The 18564-nt window shown below is 40.3% G+C and overlaps 1 protein-coding gene across 4 annotated transcripts in view; it reads left to right on the forward strand.

Moving 5' to 3' along the window:
* Window positions 1-17537, forward strand: part of LRP5 (LDL receptor related protein 5) — a 161145-nt gene extending 143608 nt beyond the window's left edge. For 2 of the 4 annotated variants that reach the window (XM_076344307.1, XM_076344310.1), the window contains 7 exons: window positions 1283-1408; window positions 4343-4579; window positions 8455-8565; window positions 11441-11686; window positions 14099-14238; window positions 16367-16464; window positions 17084-17537. In XM_076344307.1, the coding sequence (XP_076200422.1) occupies window positions 1283-1408; window positions 4343-4579; window positions 8455-8565; window positions 11441-11686; window positions 14099-14238; window positions 16367-16464; window positions 17084-17345 (1220 nt within the window). In that variant the 3' untranslated portion in view covers window positions 17346-17537. The remainder of the gene's footprint in view (window positions 1-1282; window positions 1409-4342; window positions 4580-8454; window positions 8566-11440; window positions 11687-14098; window positions 14239-16366; window positions 16465-17083) is intronic. The other 2 variants (XM_076344308.1, XM_076344309.1) reach the window with 2 other exon arrangements.
* Window positions 17538-18564: the final 1027 nt, after the last annotated feature.

Here is an 18564-nt window from a genome sequence, read left to right on the forward strand (position 1 = left end):
TCTTTTTACTTTCACAATACCTAGTTTTTCTTCTTCTGTGCCATTTCTCATACTTTTAGTGTATTTCAAAGGCAATACTGAATGATGCAAAAATAATTTTTTCTTTAATTCTCAGCACTGTTAAAAAAAAAGATTACTTTATATCCCAAGTGTTTTTTAAAAATGTTTATTTTTTATGGCAAGAGTACTGTTTCTTCTAAGTCACACTGAAAGGAATCACCTTTTGCAGCTGAAAACTGTCCTACATAGGTGACTTCTGTTATAACAGGAGAGTAAAAATACATATGCACATGTGTGCATGCCCACACAAGTATACATGCATGCACTTTTTCTGCTAGCAACCCACGCCTCAAACAGTAGTGTCTCCAACGCTGTATTAAATTAATGAATTTGTTAAAGGTGAAAGCAGGTTGCTGAGAAGCCTGAACAGATGGAAAACAACTTTGGCACAGAAACTATGATATCTATACCATTTCTTCCCTGTGGAAATTCTTGGTCCTTACTAGTAGTAAAGAATGCATTGTTCAGCAGCATCACAAATAACACAGGCTATAGCCCCACAGATCACTCCAGCAGATGCTCAGCTGTCAGCTCGAATAAGCAGGCAGGAGACTGGGTCTCTTCTGACTCTGTTGGGCTGGGGTCCTCAGACAGTGACCTCACTTCTCTGTTCCTGTTTCTTATCCACCTAATGTTCATTTAGAGTGATTCTATTAGGAGCTCTCAGGTACTCAGTGCTTCTGGGTAACTGATTTGGGAACACAACCATGTAGCTTCTTATCTTTAAAAAAATAAAAAATCAACTGTGTGTGCTTATATTGCAGTTTTGTGAGTAACAGGGAAGTAGAGGGGCTAGGTATTAAGAGCTCTTTAAGATTAAAGAATTCCTGAGGGGTTTGGGGGTTGGCATTCTGCAGTGACATATTCTTGATGCCTGGCTACCCTAGAAATGCAGCTGGGATGTCTAGGTACACTTTAAATGCGACCTTCTCAAATCTACCTTCTCATTCCTCTTCACCTGAGCTCCCAAATTCTTTTTAGAAGTCCTTTAAAGGTCTTCATATCACTTTGACTGGAACAAATGTAGTCCTCATGAAGTAGTAAATCAGCTTTTGAGCACTGAACTGAAAAATCCTGCATTTATCTTCCTATATAATTTGTAGTGAAATCTTGGTTACTCGAACAGAAGTGGTTTGCGAGTGGTTTTGTGAGTTTGCCCTAGCTAGGAGTAGTTATGATTTCTTTTATGCTGTCTAATATTCTTTTCTGTGTGTTTCTCCAGCTGTGCATCCATGCTCCCGTAACAATGGTGGGTGTTCGCACATCTGCATTGCCAAAGGGGATGGGACTCCAAGATGTTCATGCCCCGAGCATCTTGTGCTTCTACAGAATCTCTTAACATGTGGAGGTGAGTTATGTTTAACAGTACTGCTAAGCAGTTTACATTAAAAAAGATGGGAGTTGAGGTTGCATTCCAATCCAAAATACGGATTTACACACAGTGTTTTCCTACACATGGTGTGTTGCATCATGTGTTAAATGGACGTTTGATTCTTCTACCAGCTGTTTTCTGCTTCAGTTTTTGGACATACGTGACTTTTCTTTGTGAGGAGGATATTCTTGTTTGACCTTAAAATACTTGCATCTTCTACTGAGATTTTTATAATTGTATGATGTGACAGGTTTGTGCTTTAAACAAATGCTTATAAGATGATGTTGCATCAACCTGTGATGACCTAGCAGCAGAAATTATGCATATGATTCCCACAGTGTGATACTCCAGTCTTTCAAATGAATTTGGCCTCATAACATGAAACACTGTACTGTCTAGTTATGAAATGTAGGCCAAAAGCTCCATTGCAATCCTTTTTAATTAAGGTAATTCTCCTCTTTCCACATGTTAGACTTTCCCTTTAGACTTCCCTTTCACAATCCCAGGATTTTTGAAAATTGTTACATTACACTTGCAGAGGGGATTAAAAACAAAACAAAAAAATCATTGTTTCTTTTTGGGAGGCATCATATCTTAAATCGTTTGGCTCTGTTAGTCCTCTTCACTTCTTTTTGCTGTGGATTTCATTTTCTGGCTGAACTCTGACCTCCCATGGGACAGTCATTTCCATTATAAACTGTTTTCTTTCCCATGACCACAACACGCTATGTGGTTTTAGAGTAGTGGTGGTTACATCTGCGGGGTGGGGGGGGCAGGCAGAAATCAATCTACTTATATTTCTTGCTGTACTGTTGTTGCACAACTTGGCCAACGAGAGATTCTTACGTCCCACTCCTTTGTTATCTTCAGCTATAAATCTAAAAATTAAGGGGCCTTCATTTCAGTGTCTGTTTTTTTTATTCTAATCCTTCACTAAGTCTGCAACAACTTTTTAACCTATCTTGTCTGCCATAGTAGCAGCCAATAGCCAGTATTTCAAAATAGATTAATAGCTATTTTGGTTGGAGAACATTTTTCCATGTACCCTTATGAATGCTCTTGACAAGTTTTTTAATGCAAGCTTGTGCCTGCCAAGTACAACCATAATGCAACATTAAATGTGGCTCTAAATGCAGAAGTAGTAATCTGTCTGTTGAATTATCTAAACGGCACACTCATATCAAAATTTAATTCAAGAATTATCTTAAAATGTGTGCATCTGGCATCTTTACCTTACCTATAGCTGTCAGGTCACTGGCTACATTTGTAATTCTCATATTGCTACACCAAATAATCATAAATCAGAAACTTAAAAATCATAAAATTTTCAAAAATCAAATTCATTTTATTTGCATTTTGTTTTTCAAGCTCTTGATTATACTTGAGTCTCATTCTTGAACATTTCTCCCTAATGAAGGAAGGACAGCAGCACTTTAAAAGTGGTTTGCATGTAATTGCATAGCTCTAGGATCTGTAACACGACCCTCGGGAGAAAAATACTCATACAGAAGTGTTGTCATTGGTTACAACTGAGAAGCTTTCCTTATGCTGGGTTCTTTGTGAAGTCCATTCCTGAGCCTGAATGTTAATAAAAGCTCATTGGGTTTCCAGAGGAGCGTTACCATCCAGTGTCAGAGCACACCTCCAGCTTGCTCAATATTGTTGTCATAGACAGGGTATGATGTGGTACTCTTAATCCAAGTGGTAAAGCATCTACTTAGAGCATTAGCTGGCAACAGCAGCCGTGGGCACTAGTGACTGCCTCTGTTAACTGATTTAATTATGTCACAGGGATTTGACCCAGCAACTTTTGAAATCAGTGGAAATGTATCTGTTTGCCGCAGCAGTGTTTTGAGATGGCCCCCTCATTTTGAACATAACTAACTGCTACTGATAACTGAAGGGACTTATACGTTGACTGTTTCTTTCATTGATACTAATGGTGAAAAAGTGTATGCTAATTTGCTGTATGTAAGAATTAGGAGCATTTTTTGCAATGGATTCTTGATCTGGATTGTCTTTGTCTCTTGACATTCTGAAGAAAGCAACTATGAATGCCTCATTACAGCATAATTGTTACATCTCTACATGAGGTTGTAGCTGCTGCTTAATGCTATCAGTGTGCGACTGCAACCTGAGCAACAGTATGGATGTGGAATGGATTGATGCCAGGATCTTGGGGTCCATGAAAAGTCAAATTTGAAGGAAGTCCCAGCTTTCTTAGGTCCAACAAACATAAAAATGGCTTTGCCCAAGGTCCAGTGTTCTGTCTCTGACTGTAGTGAAATAATGTAAGATCAGGGCAGGCCTACAGTGCTACTCAGACTACTCTCTGAACCTCCACTGACCTGCAGCCCAGAGACTTTCCAGCAAGAGGGCTTAGCTTAATGTTTAATAGGCCTTTTCAGATATTTTTTTCTCCATTCATATCTGACTGGGAAATTTGTTTGTGGAGAAACCACTGGAAAAATAAACAGATATTGTAGAAGCAAATGTTATATGTTTTAGGTGTATTTTAGGCTAATATAATTGCAGGGATTAGAATTGTGTAGAATGTGGTTTGCAATCAGAAATTAAGTATTCGTTTGAATTTATGTGTATGACAGCATCTTCCAAAAGGTGGCTGTTAGAGCCAAAGTAAGTATTTGTAGTTCCTGTCCTTAGTTCAGTGCTCGACTGCTAGAGCAAGCTTCTTCAATCAGCATGCATCCAGTTGCTGTTATGAAGTTGGCAAAATTTCCTTCCCTATGCAAAATCACATTTTCCTCTTCACTGGAATCTTAATATTGTCACAGAAGAACTTCAGTCCAGGCATAAGTGTGTTTTTCTTGAAAAAGTCCATCATATTTTTACTCTGTTGTAAGGGCTAAAATTGAATATACAAATGTGATTTGTTTTCTCTTTCTCCAGAACCTCCAACTTGTTCCCCAGACCAGTTTACCTGTGCAACTGGAGAGATTGACTGTATCCCAATGGCATGGCGGTGTGACGGATTTCCAGAGTGTGATGACCAGAGTGATGAAGATAATTGCCCCATATGCTCTGCATCCCAGTTCCAGTGTGAGAAAGGACAGTGTGTCGATGCACATTTGCGGTGTAATGGAGAAATTGACTGCCAAGATAAATCCGATGAAGCAGATTGTGATAGTAAGATTAATTTTCCTGAACTCATGGTTCTAACATAAGCATCCATTTGGGATTCTAACTGTTCTTGATATATATATGATTTTTAGTTTCAAATGGGGAAAAACAGCCTTAACCATAAGCCTGATTAAGCTATTGTTGTGGTTTAACCTCAGCTGGCAACTGAGCACCACACAGCCGCTCGCTCACCCTCCGCCCCCCGCTGGGATGGGGGAGAGAATCAGAAGAGTAAAAGTGATAAAACTCGTGGGTTGAGATAAGAACAGTTTAATAATTGAAGTAAAATAAAATAATAAAATAAAAGAATACACAAAGCAAGTGATGCACAATACAGTTGCTCACCACCCGCCGACCGATGCCCAGCCAGTCCCCGAGCAGCAGCTCCCCCCCGGCCAGCTTTCCCCCAGTTTATATACTGAGCATGACGTCACATGGTATGGAATATCCCTTTGGCCAGTTTGGGTCAGCTGCCCTGGCTGTGCCCCCTCCCAGCTTCTTGTGCACCTCCAGCCTTCTCAGTCGGTAGAGCATGGGAAGCTGAAAAGTCCTGGACTAGTGTAAGCACTACTTAGCAACAACTAAAACATTGGTGTGTTATCAACATTATTCTCATACTAAATCCAAAACACAGCACTATACCAGCTACTAGGAAGAAAATTAACTCTATCCCAGCCAAAACCAGGACAGCTATCCACTGATTCTGTTTTTCTTTCCCTCTTTCTTATTCTGTTGCTCAAATTAAACTTCTCTGTAGCTACATAAATTGCTGACCACATAACTATAGATATGGGGGAGGTTGGGGAGTGTATCTTTAATACATATTCAGAATGAAAACAGGAAAGAAACTGGCAGAACTTACCACCGTCTTTTTTTTCCTGCTTAATTACTATTTTGGCTTGCACTGTTTCTACAGTGTCCACTTCACCTTTGGATAGTGGTCACTGCAAGGTGCTACAGGGAGGAAGAGATGGACTTAATCCTGTGGCTGAATTGGCTGTTCTGAGAGTTCACTCTTAGCAAGCTGATGCTTGTAATCCTGGATGTACCTTTCTATGAGAAATCTGTGGAATGACATCCAAGGAACTCTTGCTACTGCAGCTGCTTTATATGCAGTCAGCCATAGGATCTGGGTCCAAGAGAGAAGCATGGATGGATGCATTTGCATCATCCTTTGGTTGATGGGAAAACTTGCATATTCTGTGTCTAGTATCAAGGCATAGCTGAAACAGACACTTGACCATGAGCTGGCTTCATGGCTTCTTATTGCTGTACAAAATTTCAGGAGCCTATTCAGTAGCGTGGCTCTTGCCCTGTGAAGCCTCAGGACCCTTGGCTCTATCCACTCAGTGGCTAACCATTGCCACTGGGCCAGCAGGGTAGATTTTTGTGGACATTTCAGTGAGCAATTTTGTGGATTTGCAATGTCTTCTGTAACTCTGAGCCTGGACACCAGAACACCAGTACCTTCTTTGCAAACAAGAAGAGGATCAGCTATGTCCAAGTTCCTGTCTTTCTTGTGGGAGGTGGTACTTACTACCTGTACTGCTTCATAAAGAGGCTCTGCTTTGTCCACCATGGAGCCCATATGCAATGTAACGGTGCCATTACCCACACACAGTGTCAAAGTGGAATGTGCATTTGGTCATCTCCCTGTGAAATGGTGGGCACTGCTAAGCAAACTTAATGCCAATGTTCCTGGCACTGTATGAACTGTAGGTACCTGCCTTGCCCTGCACAGCCCCTTTGAGGGCACAGATGAGCCTTACCATCTGGTCTAGAATAGTTGAAGACACGTTTCTTTAGCAGTTGAATGCTCAGTGGTTGTATGCCTAGTCCTCTGCAAGCACTTGGGCCACCAAGACTAGACTTTTGTCCAGGATACTGTATGATGCTTCCCTTCTAAGGGCTATGAACATACTCAGTGTCCAGGGTTAGACTGAGAGATATGTGGCAAACGTGGCCTCTGTAGTCCTCAGGAATCTTTACAGGCCAAGGCCTGAGTGGGTTCCTAAGAAAAATAAAACCAATAGGCCTTTCTCATCCCTTAGCATGTGTCAGCCTATAACCCACTGTGTTTAGGGAAGGGAAGGTGACATATAGTACTTTCTTGTTCTTTATATGAGGTTTATTAAGGTGGTGAGATATTAAGGTATTAACAGAACTTTTCTACTATACCTCATGCATCAGAGGAATTGCCTTCTGGTCAGAGCAGTAATAATCACTGCCTTTCCATAGGTCTGAGTTCAATACCTTGATTCTATGAGAAGCCACTTCTCCTGTCCCCTGGTTTCCTAAGGCATGCTTTTGGCGAGTTGAATCTGACGCATTGGCACAGGGGTTGCAGACTATGACTGGAAGTGGCCAAAGAAACGTCCTTGGGTATGTTCGTGGTTCTTGTCCCACGTCTTCGAGACTGTGGCTTTCATCTTCTTGAATTTATTGTGGCACTGCTAGCTGGTCCTCTCATACCCAGTGGAAGTCACAAGGTTAAGAGTCTCTTGATACTGCAGCTGGATTACCATGCCACTGAAGAAACTTCATCTCCTATACAACACAGGTTCAGTGCTCCAAGTTGTCCATTGCTGGATCAAGAAGAAACAAGGAGTCCAACAAGGCAGGACAGCAACAGAAGATACGGCACATGAGAAGGGAAAGTATATTAAGACAGAAGTCTTGATGGAAGACAAAGGAGCAGCAGACAGTTGCAAGAATAAGTAGAGAGCTGGCAGTCATTGGCAAATGGGTGCACACAGAACTTGGCCCTTCTCATAGTGCAAGAACCTAAGTGGTGTGGTGGGAGCTCTAGGTGCTTTTAGAGCCTTCTATCAACATGTGTGTGTTTTGTATGCACTGTAGGACCTTGTGGAGCTGCATCCAACTTACTGGGGGCATAACAGTCCAAATCAGGAGCTGATGTATTTGGAGCTTCTAGCTAAGTTTTTTTTCTCCATAGATAATTTAGTTCTCTTACATGAGAACTGCTCTGCAAACTGGACCATGGCAAAGTAAGTATGGCTATTCAGGAGGTCCACTTCACAACACCACCAGTGCTGTGATCCAAAACATGAATGTGGATCTTCTCCTCCAGAAGAAAAGAACCTTTCTTCTTTTTGCATTGAATAACCTATACTCTGAACCTTCCAGGATTGCTGGTTACTAGCCCTCACAATACAGTCTCTTTACTGATCATTTAATATGCTTTGACTTGACGGAGATTCAAAGTTAATTAACAAGTCCTTTTTGCTGAAACAGAGGCTTCTGAATATAGATAAGAAATTTAGCAGTTATTTAGCAAGGTTAAAATCAGGAGCTGATGCATTTGGAGCTTCTAGCTAAGTTTTTTTTCTCCATAGATAATTTAGTTCTCTTCCATGAGAACTGCTCTGCAAACTGGACCACGACAAAGTAAATATGGCTATTCAGGAAGTCCACTTCACACCACCACCAGTGCTGTGACCCAAAACGTGAATACAGGGCTACATAAGATAGTATAGACTATACAAGGTTTTATAATATGCCGAGTTACTACATTTTGTTAACATGTCAGGTGATCAGCGACACTGTTAGTTATTGTAAGGGATTCTTGCTGATTTGATCCCAGTTTTGCCCCAGCAGGACTGATTTGACAAAGGTTAGGGAGTTACTGGGATCAGAATTTTATTTTAGCCCGACTGAGTAGGATGTATAACAACAAGGAGGAAGAATCAGAGAAATGCAGACTTGCATTTTACCCACAGCAGCAAAGCATGTGTTCTGGTGCCTACCTGGTCATAATATAAAATGCACTGTGGCTTCATGTCTCACTTCTTTTCATTTTCTTAAGATGCTCAAATGCTCCCATGCAAGTAGTACTTAATCTTTTCTTTCTTTCTGTGCAGCAATTTGTCTACCCAATCAGTTCCGATGTGCAAGCGGCCAGTGCATCCTCCTGAAGCAACAGTGTGACTCCTTTCCAGATTGCATTGACGGTTCTGATGAGCTTATGTGTGGTGAGATGTCTTTCCTTGAGATTCAAGTGCTGTGTTCAGGGATAATGTCCTACATCCCTGTGCAGAGCCCCAGTCTTTGCATAGTAATATTCTTTCAGGATAGCTCAGTGAATCTTGGCCAAGTACTCTCACAGTTGTATTTGGCTGCTAAATACAGTCACGCTCTTCCATTGGTCTGTGCGGCAAAAGAGCGTGAGCTTGCAACATGGTGTAGCAAGTCTGTAATGCTATTATTCCAGGTAATGCAGGAACAGCAGTAGTGAAGATGAACTGAAATCCCAGTGTTACTTCAAGCTAGTTCTAATATGCTGTATGGGATAAAACGCTGCCTTGTTTAGATGGGCCTTCAGATCTATACCCAGGGGGACCTGATTCTAATATGCTCAGTACCTTGGAACTTGCAGAGCTGCTGCTAAGCTTGGGGTGGCTTCCAAAAATGCACAGCCCTATCCACTGCAATTACAGGGTCAAGCTGGAGGCTAATTATGTGGAGGAACTAGTATGCAATGAGCACAAGCATTGACCACAAGCTGGTCTCTTAAAGTGCAGGTAGGAAAAGAATATAAGGAGAGACCTTGGTTTTTCTGGGCAAAATGTTTCTTTGAATTTTCATGGCAGTAGGTATATGCAACCACTGATGGCAGTTGCTGTATTAGTCCTTAGCGGGGTCTGTTATTTTGCTGTCCGAAGTGGACAATAAAATTCACTTGTGCTCTGCTTGCAGTTTCCCTCTTTTTGCACCATTGGGGTGACTAGTGCATGAAGTTTTCAGGCAATGGGGCAGATAAAGGGAGCATTTAGTAGCTCATGAGTGGTTTAGCAAAATAGTTGGAACATAGCCTTTTAGAACAAAAGCAGATAGATGTGCTGATCTGTCGGTAGTTCATTCTGAACAAATATCTTGTGTTGGGTTTGTATAGAGAAATGCTGCACGTTGCTTAATAATGTTGCCTATAGGACCTTGGCTAATTGCGAGTTTTTTAATACCTTAGAGTCTTATCAGGTTTTGAAGCACCAGTTGTCAGAAGCTGTGCCACTGCTGGGATGAGAGGAGGGGTCACCAGGTCTTGTCAGGGTAACCTTGTTTATTCCTTCCACCCTCAGGAAGGAAAAGTGTATTTCATGAGCAAGAGTGGTGAAAGGAGCCCAAGTGGTGAATAGAAAAGGCTAAAAGAATGGCGACAAAAACTCTTTACCTCTCCTGATGGAAATTTCAGACTGAACATGTTTCTCATGCTTCTCCCACATCTTCCACTTATCTCTCAGCTCTCACCCAGTTCCCCCAATTCCCTGGATAATGTAAAGCCACTTATTCCTTTTTTTTAGTTTATTTTCTTTGTGAACTTGGCAAACTTTTGTGCTGCCAAGTTAATGTAGCTGTTTGTTTCCCGTTTGCACTTTGGGTCCAGTCCTGCAATTAGGTCTTAACTGATTTAAATGTGTCTTTATGTAAACATAAGACTGTCTCCTCTGGAGTCTCTTTGTGGAACAGAGCATTCTGTGGTTTCTTGCTTGACTGAGTGTGAAAGAACTCAAGTAGGGAATAAAAATGATTTTTACTTTCTAGATAAGGATCTTGCATGCAAAAGAAGCTAGGTTTAACCAAAATGAGAATTGTGTGTTTTAAATTAGCTAATTTGGGAACATGTTTTAATTTTGGCTTTGCTTTTTTCTGGTATCACATCTGAACTCATCTGACTATTTGAAAGTTAGAGCCTTAGCTGACGTAAAAGCTGTTATGCACTAATAAGTGTGAAAAGTAGATAAAGACTTTAAGACAGAAATGAATTCTTGATGCTGAGCTGTTAAGAGTTTATTGGTAGATCTTTGTATTTCCTTTATCTTCCTTCTCAAATTTCAGTTGTTTTTCATTCCCTTCAGTGGAAGGGAACGAAACCAGAACCACTGGAGAAAAATTTTATGAAGGCTTGAATCTTACATGAACCATTTCACTTCTTACAACTTCATTAAAGGGGGAAGGGGTCTATAGTTTGATCTGAACATGTAAAATTGATAGGCTTTGGCCAAGTTTATTTTGATTTTTTCACTTTATGAATATATATATTTGTGTATGTAAAAAAATAAGTGTGTGAATCACGTGGAAAAAATTATTTTCACTGAAGAATGTCACATATGCAAAAAACATAGAGGTGTCAGGTTTATTTGGCAAGAATTTTGAATGTGTTACCCATAATCAGGGGTAGATATGATACGTAGCTCATCTCAAATACTGCAGCACTTTTTATTATTTAACATTGGGCTATATAGGGGAAAAAGAAATAAGAAGTAGAAAGGATTGTGTTTTCCTTCCAATTTGTAAGGTTTTTTTAGAAAGCAAGTCATAATTTAGGAAGGAAAAGTGTTCTATTTTAAGGCCTATATTAGCTAGGAAGACATCCACTGCTTAATACATATGGTAGCTTCCCTACTGGTAAAATCTTTTAATTTTTTAATGTTATTGCTAGCCCAAATGGCTTTTGAGAGAGCAGATTCCTCTCTGATTAAGGACTTCATGTTTATAAGTGTCCTATATCCTTAACCTGTAGACTTTGTGGGGGGAAGAAAAGGAAACTTTCTAGGCTGTTGTTACATCAAGATAATAAGTAATCCTGTTACGAGATGAATTGCTAGACAGAAAGGAAAGTACCTTGCTAATACTGCTTTATGTACACGAAGGGGAAAAGGAGGCATGAAGTCTTGTGCATTGAATCAGAATATATGGAGTTATAGATGCCTGAGTTTGATGCAGATACTTTCAAAGACAGTGTGAATGACTGTGAGCTGACTGATTTGCTGCACGAGCTCCAGGACAGCAACATATATATTGCCGTATGTTTAATGACCTCCTTTTTTTTTTTTTCCCCTCTCCTTCCAGAAAAAACAAAGCCAGCCTCAGATGAGTCACAGCCACACAGTAGTGCTATCGGTCCTGTCATTGGTATAATACTGTCACTTTTTGTCATGGGAGGAATGTACTTTGTTTGCCAGCGAGTGGTGTGTCAGCGCTATGCCGGGCCCAATAGTCCTTTTCCACATGAGTATGTCAGTGGCACCCCTCACGTCCCTCTTAATTTTATTGCTCCAGGAAGTTCTCAACATGGCACTTTTACTGGTAAGGATGGTAAGGACCTTGCATCTAATCAGTACCACTGCATTGTCTGGATTTGGAGTTTTACAGGTTATTAAGAGTGCTAGATGTGGACTTTTTAAAGAGCAGAAATTAGATGTTGTTGATCTGCTCAGCGGTTTTGGTATAAATTTGTCATTTGGATCAGATATGCAAAAACTATTAGACACATTTCATTAGGCATCTTGCCAGATTTTCAAATGCAATTTTCATGCTAGGCTGCATCTGCACAGGTATCTATCTTTTTGATAGAAAATCTACAGTATTTTGCCAGTGAAAACATCCTCTTTAAATAGTTCATTCTGGTGTATGTAATAAAGCCTGGGTTTTGCATAGTACTTCTTACCCAAGGCCTGCAAAACACTATGAAGAGTAGTGAACCACATGCAATATTGGAAACTAAGAATGTGTGTGCCATTCAGTGTTCTAGTGAGAGCTCTGTTGAGTTGTTTTTCGTGTCTTCTACTCAGATGTCCTTGTTTCTGTCCTGTTCATCAAAGGTCTGTACACAGTTTTGTCCTGTCTGCTCAGGATGGATAAGTTATTCCACAGTGGAAAGAAGCAGAGGAAAGAAGTGAAGCAGCTTAGTTTACTATAATACAAAAAAGCAGGGGATAAATCTCCCTCCCCAAAGTTACAACAGCAAATGTGGAAGAACACAAGCAGTCTGGGTATGGTCTTGCAGTCTGGCTGCTCATTGCCTGAAGTGTAATGAAAACATCCCCTTTGGTTTAGCCCATCTCTGAGACAGCTATCCTGCTTGCTTTTGGACAAAGTATTTATTCTCTCTGTGTCTCAGTCTTTCATCTGTAAAACAGCAAAGCTTCTCTACCTCGCAAAGAACTCAGAGCATCAGTTCAGAGAAGTGCATGCAGCTACAACACTGAGATCGAAGGAGGACTTGAAGTATACATAAAAGCTCAGGATATTCAGCTAATAGATAAGAACCCAGAAACCTCATATAGACATCAAAGTAAACACTTAAATGATGTACTGCAAATTATTTTACAAATGTAAAATATACTTTTCATAGAGGAAATAGCAAATTCTTAACTACAAAGCCCTGAGAAGAAAGAATATCTCTTCACATTGTGCAGGAAACTGGAAAGTAAATGTTTGCCTATAAAACTGCCAGACAGGGTCAGAATACAAGAAATCCATACTTCGGAGTGCTTGGAGTCTGCTTTTCATGTCAGCTGAAAATCAGATAGATGATAAACTTAAAGACAAATGAAAAGATGTGGCACTTCTTCATATTAAACAAGTTTTTGAGATGTGCTAATTGTTGTTTTCTTCTAGCCTTCTGGCTTTGAATATAGCCAGATACAACTTAGGTTTAGCCTTTCTTGCACTTTAATGACTGTGGTCAGCTGTTCCTGTTTAAATTATGTTTTTACGGCTATCAAGAGGTTTTTGAGGATGAAATCATTGCAGGGGAAATTTTTGCAGTGGTGGTTTAAATTGGACTTCAAGCTAAAGCTTTTTTAATTAAAGCAAGTATCAGTGGTTTTCGTCTGTACCTCTGTAGGTGCTAAACTAAGCTGTCATTCTGATTCTCATTCGTATTTGTTAGTTTTTTCTAATCCATATTGCTGTGACAAGTTACAACAGCTGATAAAATTACCATTGATGTTAATTCTAAAGAAAAGACATAGGTTCCTAATAGCATGGCATTTCCAAAAAAGATAAATAGTCATGAATGATGATCACAAATAGAGTCACTCTGCTTGTAATAAGTATTTCCTGCACCTGAAAAATTTCTGAAAACTTCCCAAAATAAACTCTTCCATTAGCACTGAATAGTCTGACAGGAAGAAGCTGAAAATGTATTGTCTGATTTAAGTGTATATTGGAGTAAAACAGATTGGAGAATGTTGTCTTCCCTTTTCCTGTCACCCAGGTTTCCCTCCTTTTGCCTCTGCTGATTTTCAGTTTAAGCAGTGATTTTTTTCAATTTTTTTTTTTTTTTTCTGTTGTTCATCTACTTGCAATTGAATTTCTTTGGACGGAAATTAAAACTTTGGAGGTTTCTAGCTTGTTTTTCTTGGACAACGCATAATGCTTTTTTTGCAAATGCCTGAGTTTGTTTAATTGGAAAATTTCTTAGTTAATGATTTAGGTGAAAAGTTTGGATCAGCTGTTCTGGAGATTCTCAGCAGAGTGTGAGAGCAGGTTGTAAGGAGTTCAGTGCTGCAGTGAGACAATAGGTGGCCTGGGGGTGAGATGTTTTCTTCACAAAATACATTGTTCCTTGTAATCCTGAAGTTTTTACATAAAACACTGTTCCCAAAGTGACAACCAGTAGCATTGCACGGGTTTGCCAAGCTGTGGATTTGTTTTCTGTTTTGCATTGGTAGCTAAAATTGTGGTTTACCTAACCTTGTTTTCCTCTGTGTCTCACTGCAGGCATCTCTTGTGGAAAGTCCATGATTAGCTCCATGAGTCTCATGGGAGGAAGCAGTGGTGCCCCCTTATATGACAGAAATCATGTTACTGGAGCCTCTTCGAGTAGCTCATCCAGCACTAAAGCCACTTTCTACCCACAGGTATGTCTTGAAAATATACCTGTGAGTTAGATATCTCCCACTTCTGAAGAAAAGGAAGATGAAAATTTGTGATACTAAATAGAATTATTAGATAGATTGATAGTGCGTTGACCAGTGGCAAATGTGCTCTCTCTCCCCTATAAGAAGGACAGAGATGGAAAAGAGAGGCTTGTGAGCTTATCTATTGATAAGGTAAAATAGGTTACTTATTTCTTGCATTACCTTCTCAATGAAGCCATCAAGAAGCTTGTCACAGCTAGCAGATGTTTGGAACTCAGCAGCCTCCTTAATTTAGCTTGTCTCATGCTTTACCAGTGTCTCTGTAACATGCTGAAGGATTTCATGCTAGTACCTGATTGACATGTCGGTACCACACTAAACAGAAAAAACTTAGCTGAATTTATATAAAAAACCCCTTCCTTACATAAATCTTGAAAGAGGAAAGAAGCCCAAGAGCTGATCTGCCTGTGCCATTCTATGGGATCTGTGTTGGCCAAAAGATCAACTCTTCCGTTGGACTTCTGGCCTGAGCTAATCTGACTGTTACTGGGAATTCTTCCACACTATCCACTCCGGGCTATGTCAGCCAGGGTCTGCAGGGATGATACCAGCCTTTCCTTCAGGAAAGGGATGCTGGATTCTTAGAAGAAAGCTGTTGCAAGGGCTTTATAACATTAAAGATACTGCTTAATCCAAATATTTTGGTCAGTTCTACCTGGTAGCTAATTACCCAGCTTTAGGTTAATAATAAAAAGGAGAGATCTGAGCATCTAGTTGTCTTGGCTTTTTTGTTTTGTTTTGTTTTGTTTAACACATCTTAGTGGTACTGAGAGACGGTCCAGTGAATAGAGACTAGGAAAGAGTTGATGTCAATGGAATTACGCCAATTTATATACCTGAGAACCTGACCACAGGCATCCTGGCTGACATTCTGCTGTATTTAATCTGAACGTGAAGTGGTGTTGATGCTACTCAGGGTGCTAGTAGGAGACAATCCAGAAGTAGCATGCGGTGCTGCTCCAAGGAAGGAAGATTTGTGGAAGATACTTTTGGGGCAATTACTCATCATTCCCCACAGCTGACAATGGATGGTATTCAAGCTTGTCTCTCCTCACATGAATCTGGATGCAGGGCTTGTCAGTATTAGTAATGATGAGCTCAACTCAATGGCCAGGAATCATTTTGCTAGACGCTGCACAGTGAAGACCAAAACAATGATATCCACCCCAGTGATTTTACAGTATTATTATGAAAGAAGAGCAAAGGTAGAGGAAGGATGCTATTGTGGTCACTGTGACAGGCCATGGCTTGGCAGAATGCCCAGGACAGGCTGTGTACAAGATGGTCCCATCAGTAGCAAGGCCCTACCATCAACAGCAATGCTGTAATTTTCCACATTGGAAGGGACGAAGCACTCTCCTTGTTTTTAAGGCAGTGTCCTGCTGGCCATGTCAGGGGTTCTGCTTCCTGCTAGGGGAAGAATCCTAAAGGATTCTGAAGCATAAGAAACTGTTCTCCTAGTGTGAGGGTTACCAGCAACTGGGTATATGCACACACAGGCTAGGGCAGGCTATAACTATTTTTTAGCTCTTAGGGTCTTTGCATTGTGAACTGTGCCAAAATGATATGTTTACAGAACAGCAGTAAAAAGGAAGTATTCAGGGAAAGATGGAGTTGTATTTAGTTAAGTAAAGGAACTTGGCCTCCTGACCCTACTATTGACTTGGGGGTATGTTTAGGGGCTGGGAGTGGAACAGACTTTCTTTGCCATTAGGATCTGCTGAGGATGATATCAGTCCTTATGTCCAAAGAAGCACACTGAGATTCAGCAAAACTGGGTCCAGTTTCCAGCTTTACCCCAGCCTTCCAGCGTAATAACGGATGTGGCAAGGAAGAAGATTCCCTGTACTGTAAAAACTTTGAAGGCCTGCAGTGTACCTAAGCCCAGAGTAAAGTCTCATAATGAACTTCTGTGATCTTTAAAAATGCATTAACCCACCCAAGCAGCAAGGAGAGGAAACTAAAATAAGGATGAGTGACAGGGTGAAGGCATAAATAATACTTTCAAAATAAGTAGAGTTGTGTAATTAACCCAAACTTTCGCACTGCTTTTTCCTATTCTTCCTAGATCTTGAACCCACCTCCTTCCCCAGCTACCGATCGCTCCCTGTATAATGCAGAGATGTTGTATTCCTCAAACATTCCTTCAACAACGAGATCTTACAGGTACAACTCGGATAAAAAGGTTTGATAAATCTTCTATTGATCTGTCCTTTTGCATCTTAAGCAAAATGTTCTTGTTCAGACTTTACCTTGTTTAAAAAAACCTTTCCCCCTCTTATTACATGACCATTCAAATGGAGGTTTTGCCAGTTTTGACGTTAAACATTGGCTTTGTGTTCTTACTTTGACATAACAGGGTTTAGGGCCTTTCAATACAGTGTTACTGAGTAATAATGCAATATATATAGGTTATATTGCTATGTAACAGTCACTTAGCATCCTGTATAGAGAAGGTTGGTGTTTTCTGTTCAGTTCCTCAAGCTTATCTTAAAACTCTTTGATGAGTCAACCTATTTGTTAGTGACTGGGCTAAATGGTCATGGTGGTCTCCTCCGACTGGTCAGGGGCTGGAAGAATGCACTGCTAGCTGAGGGCAGTTGTGCCATTCAAATTTAACACAGTTCAGGTACTTCTTGTTGGGTTCCTTTGAAAACCTGAATTAAGGCTCACATAGTATTAAGGAGCAGGTATCTTGACTGAGGACACATTTTCAATTTCTTTCTTTTTCTTTCTTTTTTCCTCCGGATTGCAACTAATGCATGTGCTTTTTTTTTTTTTCCAGGCCATACCTTATACGAGGGATAGCTCCACCCACAACCCCATGCAGCACAGATGTTTGTGACAGTGACTATACTACTAGTCGATGGAAGGCCAACAAATACTATATAGATTTAAATTCAGACTCAGACCCTTATCCCCCTCCACCCACACCTCGTAGTCAGTACATGTCAGCAGAAGAAAGTTGCCCTCCGTCTCCTGCAACGGAACGAAGCTATTTTCACCTCTATCCTCCTCCACCTTCTCCTTGTACAGACTCCTCATGACCTCAACAGAAGGAACTTTTCCTGTAAATATTTTAAAATATGAACAGATTTAAAAGATATATTTTATGATTTAAAAATAAATCGGGGTGGGAATTAAAAAAAATAAATGTGAATAAAAATGGGTGGGAGGGATGGGGCTGTGAAAAATTGTACAGAGGAAGAATATTTATAAAATTGATTTTTTTAACTTAATTTCCATTCTTTTGTGCCATATTTGCCTTTTTGAGGTCATGAAAATGACTCAATCTCCAAAGGATTTGGGGAGGGAATGTTGAGCCTTTTTCCATTTTTAAGTCACCTTTTTACATGCAAAGTGTATGTAATTCTTTTTATTAACGTGAGATAAGAAAGTGAAGTGGCTTGTGGGAGGAGGAGTCTAAAGAAAGATGTAAGTTTATTTGCAAAGAAGAAAAACACATTTAAATAAAATTGTCAGTATCTCATCCCTTCACCACCACTGGTAGAAAACATGCAAAGATTACCACCCTCAGATAGTCCTGTTTGCAAGTGGGCTTCCCAGCAGAACTCATATGCTGAGACCTGGATTTCAAACCTCGCTCTCCATTTGCTTAGCATTGAACTGAAAGAACACTTCTTCTGGCCAAACCTTCCAGCTTAACTAGGCCCACAGGCATCATGCCCTACCTCATGTCAGTGCCACTCTGCACATGGCCAATTCTGGAACTGATTCAAGCTAAAAAAGGTAACCAGCCCTAAAAAACTTGGTTTAGCTCCAATCAGTTCCCCACTTGACTGGCTGAATGGTAGCACAAGCAGTTGTATTGACCTGTGGGTGAGAGCAAGGGTCAAGTTTAAAGTGGTATTTAAGCTAAGAGAAATGCCTTACAAACTGCAGATTTGGTCAGACTCACCATTTTAATTGTGATGAAACCAAGCTCCTTCATCCTTCCTTGTGAGGCTTTGATGACTGTCTGGGAAGAGGCTGTAATATTCCGCTGCTTCTCAAAATACAGTGCTAGTTCTCAGTTTCCCAAAAGTCCAGTAATTCACTGTGCCAGGTCTCTGAGATGTTCACCTGTGTTGACTTGATCAGAGAACTGCTTCATCTCTAATGTTCATTTTCCAAAGTGGAATGATATGATCACTTGTATTCATTTAAATGAGGAAAGTTGTTTGTTTTTTAATAGGTGTTTGTAGAAAATGGTATGTGCATAGCTCAAAACAAAAACATCTGCCATTCAAACAGTTTAGTCATATC

This window comes from Aptenodytes patagonicus, chromosome 7 (genome assembly GCF_965638725.1).
Source record: "Aptenodytes patagonicus chromosome 7, bAptPat1.pri.cur, whole genome shotgun sequence".
NCBI classification, from domain to species: Eukaryota; Metazoa; Chordata; class Aves; order Sphenisciformes; family Spheniscidae; genus Aptenodytes; species Aptenodytes patagonicus.